Consider the following 8,189-nt stretch of genomic DNA (forward strand, 5'->3'; position numbering starts at 1 on the left):
AGCAGGTCGTCACAACCCAGCGAGGGAGAACGTCCCTAATTCCACATCAAGGGCACGTACATCGCCATCGTCATCATATGCCTGTGCTAGGGCTCGACGCGCACGCACATCCAAAGATCCCCCTGCGTAGCCGCATTGGGGGGGCAAGTACTGTTAGCGAGCAGCACCTGTGAAGGCCGGGCCCGGCACACGGAGGGGGTGGGGGTGGCCAGTACCACGCCCGGCCGCCTTTGTCTCCCCACACCATCACCGGGCTTACTCATTTCGAGGCCGATTCAACCGCGGGGAGGCCCAGGATCGGTTCAGATAATCGCCACCGCGTGCGTTTTTGATTAACAACTCCAATTATTGCCCCAGCGTCCGTCAAACGCATTCTTTCCGGACGGAATCGTTCTGCCGAAGCTGTTCCATCCGTCAATTATCAACGCCGATCCGTTGGCGAGACGTATGACACACGTTCTGGTCGCCGTCGTACACACGCAGTGCAATTCGTCGCGAAATGCCGACAACATTTTAGTGGCGTACCACGGAACGGAGTGCACTCCCAGTATACGGACAATATACGAGCGTGTGTGTGTGTCTGTGTGTCAACATGCAGGACGAGACTCGTTCGTGCAGAGGGACAGTGGGGTCGAATTTAAGTCGATGTTTAATGTGCAATGAACATTGAGGTATGGGTATCCGAGTGTATTAAACACTCAATGGGGGCAGTGGGAAATAGGCGTACACTCACCAACACGCAGTCGATTTCACAGCAAGGCGGTTATAAGAATAACGTTACACGCCGCGGACCTCATTTCGCTGTACGTTTATTCCCTAAATAGATAGAGACGCTGTATATACGATGGCAGTTTCGAGCCAGCCAGCCAGCGAGTAATCCGATATCTCATTCAAAGAGCAGAAGCCAGAGAGAGAGAGCTTAGCTGGGCCGGGATGTATTGTGCCGAATTATAATTATACTCGTATCGTATTGTGTGTGTGTGTCCAACGTACTACACACAAGCTATCGCAAGAAGAAGAAGACGATACAAGTACGTGCTTCAACCCGGCGGAATTTCTACTCGTCTCGAACGCGGGCACACGCGCGCGCACCGAATACTCACCCACTCCAAATTTCTCATGGTCCGTTGGAGTCCACATCGCTTGAGAATCATAGGAAAATGAATGAGACCCGGTCGGTGCCTGCTTGGTCGGTGGTGGTGGTTGGTGGTGACGATGATGACGGTGGTCGTGGTTGCGGATGACTGAGCCGAAAATAAAACGATGTCGAGACGGGGAAACGGGAGGGTTGCGCCGTGCCTGTGTCCCCTTCCTTTTGCTCGCTTGGCCGTGCCCCGCGCGTGCGTGCGCGTGTGTGCCTGGGTCTGTGTGTGCCTGTGCGTGTGTGTGCCTGTGCGTGTGTGTGCCTGTGCGTGTGTGTGCCTGTGCGTGTGTGTGCCTGTGCGTGTGTGCCTGACTCTGTGTGCCTGTGTGTGCGCGCGCTCGCTTCCTCCAGCTCGCCGCTAAGCGCAGCGTTGCCTCCTCTGCGCTATGGAGTTAGCGCAGCCCACACACACGCAGCTCACACACACGCCATCTTACCGCTGTGTGCGCGCGCGCGTGCGTTGCATCCGCGCGCGCGCGTGTGCGCGTGGGTGTCACATTGTCGCGTGTGTCTGCCAGTGCGTGTGTGCTTGTGTGTGTGTGCTCGTGTGTGTGTGTGCTTGTGTGTGTGTGTGTGCTCGTGTGTGTGCGTGCTTGTGTGTGTGTGCTCGTGTGTGTGTGCTTGTGTGTGTGTGTGCTTGTGTGTGTGTGTGCTTGTGTGTGTGCTCGTGTGTGTGTGTGTTTGTGTGTGTGTGTGCTTGTGTGTGTGCTCGTGTGTGTGTGTGTGTGCTTGTGTGTGTGCTCGTGTGTGTGTGTGTGTGCTTGTGTGTGTGCTCGTGTGTGTGTGTGTGCTTGTGTGTGTGCTCGTGTGTGTGTGTGTGCTCGTGTGTGTGTTAGGGCGGGGGAGGGGGGAGCGGTGGTGTAGCGGTTAGCACTCTGCGCTGCTAACCCGGCCGCACGGGTTCGATTCCCGCTCACGGTTAATTATTCTCGACCGGTTCCTGCCAAACCCCCCTAGGTCGACTCAGCCTCAAATGCGTGCCCGGTGCCGTTGTGTAAACCATCGCACAATAGGGAGACAAAGGCGGTCGGGCGTGGTGCTGGCCACCCAACCCCTCGTGTGTCGTGCCGGCCTTCATAGGTGCTCGCGAACAGCACTTGCCCCCAGCAATATGTTAAGGCTATACGGGGGATCTTTGTCGTTGAGATAGACTGCGTTATGTATGTGAGTTGCTGTGCGTTTCTTTAACTTTTGACAGTGATTCACATCACCATGTTATATCCCTTTAAATGAGACACGCTCAGTGTATCACATTAAATGTGTTAAACAACAATATAATTCTATAGCGTATCGGTTCACGTGCTGCGTTTCGAACCTGTCGTTCCAAGTCCGATTCCCGCGAATATTTGAACCTGCCCCCCCCCCTAGGTTTACTCAGCCTTAAATTAACACATCGACACTGGGGAGACAAAGGCGGCCGGGCGTAGTACTGGCCATTCCCCCCCCCCCCGTGTGCCGTGCCGGCCTTCATAGGTACTTCTCGCTAACAGCACTTGCCCCAGCAGTCTGTTAAGCCTATACGCGGAACTTTATCTTTGGGGATGAGTGGCTGGTCTCTGTTTGTTTACTTATGGGGAGCGGTGGCGCAGTGGTTACAAACCCGGCGGCCCGAGTTCGATTCCTGCTCGCGGCCAACATCGGTGATGCTATATACGAACCGGTCCTGGGCCTCTTATAGGTCGACTCAGCCTCAAATGAGTACTTGTTGCGGTGTGTAAACATCGACACTGGGGAGACAAAGGTGGCCGAGTGTGGGGCTAGCCAATCACCCCTTGGTATGCCGTTCCGGCCTAACTAAGTTTACCCAAAACTATTTGAACGGCTATAATGTATAGGGCATCAACGAGACACGCTCACTGTATCAAATGAGATTTCCCATCATACAGTCATTGCATTGTACGATGTGACGCACGTGTGTGTGTGTCATGTTATCGGTGTGCGAATACTCTGTGATGTGTGACTGCCTATGTGTGAATGTGTGAGTGGGTGCTTATTTTGTTAGATTTTTTTTTTACCCATTTCACTACGTTACCGCGGTTAGACATTGCAGTCATTCGCTTGTGAAACCCTCCGTCTATCGAATAAGTCGGATTAAATATAGACATACACCGTTGCATGTTATTGTGTGATGGGTGTGAGTGGCGAATTAGAGAGAGACAAATGCGGTCGGGCGTGGTGCCTCGTGTGCCACAGCGGGCTGAATCAGTGCTCGCTAACAGCACTTCACTTGCCACAAGTCTGTAAAAAATAAGGCGAAACGGGAGATCGTTGTCTTTGTTACATGAGTTGCTATATTTATTCGATGATAATAATAGACGGTATATATGTCTTCTTGGTTCTTTCGGTAAAGTCACGTAGAAGGGAAGTAATAAAATAATAAAAATAAAACATAATAAAATAGAGATAATTATTTTATTATGTTTTATTTTTATTATTTTATTACTTCCCTTCTACGTAACTTTACCGAAAGAACCAAGAAGATGAATCCCTGCAGTCACGAAAGCTTTAAATCGAAAGGTATATATGTCATTATATTCACGGCATAAGTAAATCTGCAATGTTGTTTTGCGGTGCGGTGGTGTCAGCTGCTCGTTACGCGAAGTAGATTTCTCCCGTGTCCCCAATTTCCTCTCTCGCGCAATTGTAGCAGGACCCTCTTGTAAAATAGCCTCGAGACTCGGTGAATATATCCTCGTTACATTCCATTCTTGTCGTTAACAATCAGTCGCATATAATCAATCAGTTGTATTGCCTAAACATACGCACCAACTTGTACACAACATTTACTGCAGTTATCAAAGGAGGTGAATATTAATGTTGATTTGTGCTGGCGTTAAATGTGTGTGTGTCACATTGTGTGCACGGTGCGGTAGTGTAGCGGTTAGCACGCCGCGCGACGAACTTGGTGACCCGGGTTCGATTCCTGCTCACGGCCGACACCTTTGACGATTATCTGAACCGGTTCTGGGCCTCCCCTAGGTCGACTCAGCCTCAAATGAGTACCTGGTGCGGTGCGTAAAAGCATTGCCACTAGGGAGACAAAGGCGGCCGGGCGTGGTGGTGGCCACCCACCCCCCTCGTGTGCCGTTCTGGCCTTCATAGGTGCTCGCTAACAGCACTTGCCCCAACATTCTGTAACAGGCTACACGGTGGATCTTTTTTATGGTGCAAATGGGGTGCTCCATAAATGTAGTTTACATTTGAATGTGTTTATACAATTTGTTGGTACTATAATACATTTATTACAATCATCTAATTGGTGGTGGTAGTGGTGGTGGGGCGGAACTCAATGTATCAAAGATTACTAAATAATGACTTTATGGTTGTCAATATATTGTGTCGAAAATGAGTGATGCCTTTGTACTTGAGTGTGCTGGAAATAATTAGAACTTTAAAAATAAATTCACGTGAAGAAAGATCAATGCGATAAAAAGGTCATGCATATAATGAAATCGTTATGGAAGGCACACGATTGTAAGCTTATCTAAAACTCTACGTTAAATTGTATTAGTTTTGCGTTAATTTATCCCCTGGAGAAGCGTTCCATTCAAGAGAGGCCACGCACACAGTAATCCGATTTTCAATCGTTAAATTATGATGAGGGGGGGGGGGATCCCCAAATGTATAAAATGGCATAGGTGCATCAAAGTCTAATAGTGCCGTGTGGCAACTGAGAGTGGTGGCGCTTCGGATAGCACGCCGCACTCTACGATATATAGGAGGAGTCCAGCATCTGAGTTCGATTTGCAACCACGGTTGACACAAGCGGTGAGTGATATCATCTGGCCCGGTCCTGCCAGCTTACTCCCTTCACCAACCGGCACAAATCAACCAACGCGGTGAAGTATGGTCAAACAACCCCCGTGACCAAGAAGGCGTTGGGTTACCGTCATCCAGCAGTGGACAGAGCAAGGGCTGAACTTTAGTGTGCTATCTTTATCTGAAAACAATGCCTTTAAACGGATATCAATGAATACACACGGCAGTTTGCGAAAACATGAACTGGTGAAACAAATGTACGATTAGAACAGGCATACAAGGTGAAGGTGCAGCCCTACAATGGCTAGCTCGTGACACTGCTGGCGGGTCGGCTTCTTGAAAGTACTTTGGTCTCCTCTTCCACCCTGGTCAGGCGCATTCGAAGAAGTAATTGGCAGAAACTATTAATTGATTAATTCGGAAAACAAGAAATTAGCTCCTCTTATCCGCGACCTAAACTAAACGAAAAGTATTAAACTATTTTTTAAAATTTAATTTCACCAGGTAAGGCCTATTGAGCTATATAGATGTTTTTCAGAAGCGATGTGAACACACCACATGATAGCTGAACGAAGTGGCTCATCACGGGGACATTTCTCGCAGCCAAATACCCTAAGCGCATATTACTAAACGGAGAACACGGAGAAAAATCCACGCAACCACGGGGAGAGAGACATGCAACCCACGACCTCCTGTATACAGCAGGCGTCAGGGTTGGGTTCGAACCCACGACCTCCTGTATACCAGGCGAGGTAGTTAGCATCGCGACTTTCATTACCAACGGTAAATCGGTCGGGTCCGTGTTATCTGCACTACTATTCTTCCACTTTTCTGCGACTTTTACTCGCAGATAAATGGAGAAGAAAATCAGGTATTTTTAGAGTTAAACGCGTTTGAAAGAAACACGTTTAAAATCCACCTCTCCCAGACTGTTCTCGAGTTAGAGGGCCACTGCGAAAATTATTTACGAGTGGCTTCTAGAACACGAGGAAAAAAGAACGCCACTCGTTCGTTCGTCTGCGCCGTGCGTGAGAAATTTGGGTTGTTTTTTTTGCCTTTCAGGGCGATGTTATTGACGAATGTGTTGAGTTTTTTTATTTGCCGTCGGGATAGCGTGCGTCCTCCTAATTGAATTGAATTGCACCGTGAACTGTTGAACGAAGCGGGACGTTTCCTAATTAACTAAGGGCCTACGCTCTAAATACGTTTCCAATCAATTCTCTTGAACACGCATTTGCGAGGATGCTCGCTGCCCGTGGCGCAATGGTTGAGCAGAACTACAATTGCAGTCGCCGGTTCGATTTCCCGGCACGACAGTTGAAACAATTGAGCAAGTTTTTTTTTATATATAAACAAAAGCATTGCCCGACTGTCCATCCAACCAGCAGCACCACTCGCTCATCTCCGCAGACGCTTTTGCCAGCGTGGAAGAGTAGGCCAACATACTGTACTCCCTTCTTCTAGGACTTCTTTTTTGAACTCCTTTGAGTGGCAGCTCTTCTGCGAACAGTGGCAAGAAGACGACATTGGAGAGGGATTGCGATTACAAAATAGAAGCAGATTTACAGCGTGCCATGGATGTATTGTTTGTTAGGGGTGTAACTTTAATCAACGGGCCGCACATTATGAGCTCATTCCCGACGAGAGAGAACGACTCAGAGGAGCGAGGAGGAATCGCCACAAGTGCGAGCAAGGGACGCAGCAGCCACACAGTGAGCCAGAGCTACCAACAAGTGCCCAAGTTCTGCGGTCCTCTACATATTAATGTATGTAGAGGAGCCAGAGCACCCGGAAAAAAACCCCCCACGCGTGATAGGGGGCAACACTCCATCCCATACGTGATGGAACAGGTGGAGGCCACATTGTTTGCTTGCTCCGCCTTCTCCTGGCAAGCCAGGGTACGGCACCTCCAAGACGCCCACTTTGCGGGAGTTTCGCGAGGTTTGTGCGATCCACCAACCCTCGCCTCCTAAAAGTGCTGCGCTGCAGGTGTGCGTCCCAGCAACGCAAGTGCTTTGGCAACTCAAATGCCCCAGCAAACTCAAAGCACCTTGCCTCACATCCCATAGTCACACTTTCCATTGCCCTGATGTGGCGTAGCCAAGGGGATCCCCCGGTGGCAGCTGTCTCTGTGCGGGCAGAAGGCGCCTCTCAGCCAGTAGGTGGCGATGGTGGTCCGTGGTTTCTCCCCCCCCCCCCCCCCCCAATTAAGTAATTCGCGAGTAATTGATCACATTTCGGCAGTGAGGTACGAGCGTGAGAGACGGCGACGCCTTGGGGGTGGGGTTCATCCAACAGTGGATCGAGCTTGGCTGCTGCTGCTGCTGCCGCTGCTGGGAAAGTCCGTAAACATGTCGAGTTGGAATTTGCAACAACAACAACAATCCAAGCAGGACTTGAAATAGAAGGATTTAGAATGCGGTATTGGATCACGAAATTGCTATCGTTTTACTGTTTTGTATCTCCACAATACATTGTTGGTTAAATATGCAAAACATATATTTGTTGCACTTTCAAATCGTCGTGGAGGAAGTTTTGCATTCTTAAGAATCTGCGCCGCAAATAGTGACAACTAGTGGCCGGATCTGGTATAAAAAACAAATAACACTAACACGATTTTTGTCCCTGGGTAGTAAGCAGAGGTGTGGACTCGAGTCATGTGACTTGGACTCGAGTCAGACTCGAGTCATGAATTTGATGACTTGCGACTCGACTTTGACTTGCATAACAATGACTTTGTCCCACCTATGAGATGTGGACTCGAGTCATGTGACTTGGACTCGAGTCAGACTCGAGTCATGAATTTGATGACTTGCGACTCGACTTGGACTTGCATAACAATGACTTTGTCCCACCTCTGGTAGTAAGTGTTATTTTTTAATTGCTTATGCCTAAAAAGTATAGAAAATGGCTATTATTCCCCACAAAGTTTGCTTTTGTGACCAAGACTTTATGTGAAGGAATGACACAAATTCACACGTTTTCTCATTGAAAATAGGTACATTTCAAAATATCAATGTCCTAGTCACAAAAGCAAAGTTTGTGGGGAATAATAGTCATTTTCTGTACTTTTGAGGCTTAAGCAATTAAAAAATAACACTTACTACTGCACGTGTAGCTACTACACACGTAGCTACTTTTGCTACTACGATAACCCGGCACTGGTAGGAGGAACACATTTACTTTCTCCGATCCCCACCCAGATAAAAAAAAAGTAAATTGCCAACGCGCGGTTGTTGCCTAAATGTTTGTTGGACTTTTTTTCGCACCGTACGTACCCACCCGT

At 48.8% G+C, this 8,189-nt stretch overlaps 1 protein-coding gene across 10 annotated transcripts in view; it reads right to left on the reverse strand.

The window, feature by feature from the left end:
• The window catches only part of DOCK3 (dedicator of cytokinesis 3), a 225,305-nt gene extending 223,547 nt beyond the window's left edge, over positions 1-1,758 (reverse strand). For 6 of the 10 annotated variants that reach the window (XM_078874841.1, XM_078874840.1, XM_078874844.1 and 3 more), the window contains exon 1: positions 1,104-1,756. In XM_078874841.1, coding sequence (XP_078730967.1) covers positions 1,104-1,140 — 37 coding nt within the window. In that variant the 5' untranslated portion in view covers positions 1,141-1,756. Of the gene's footprint in view, positions 1-1,103 lie in introns of all 10 variants that reach the window. The other 4 variants (XM_078874837.1, XM_078874835.1, XM_078874834.1 and 1 more) reach the window with 2 other exon arrangements.
• Between the last annotated feature and the right edge of the window lie 6,431 nt (positions 1,759-8,189).

This window comes from Lampetra fluviatilis, chromosome 40 (assembly GCF_964198595.1).
Source record: "Lampetra fluviatilis chromosome 40, kcLamFluv1.1, whole genome shotgun sequence".
Lineage (NCBI taxonomy): Eukaryota > Metazoa > Chordata > Hyperoartia > Petromyzontiformes > Petromyzontidae > Lampetra > Lampetra fluviatilis.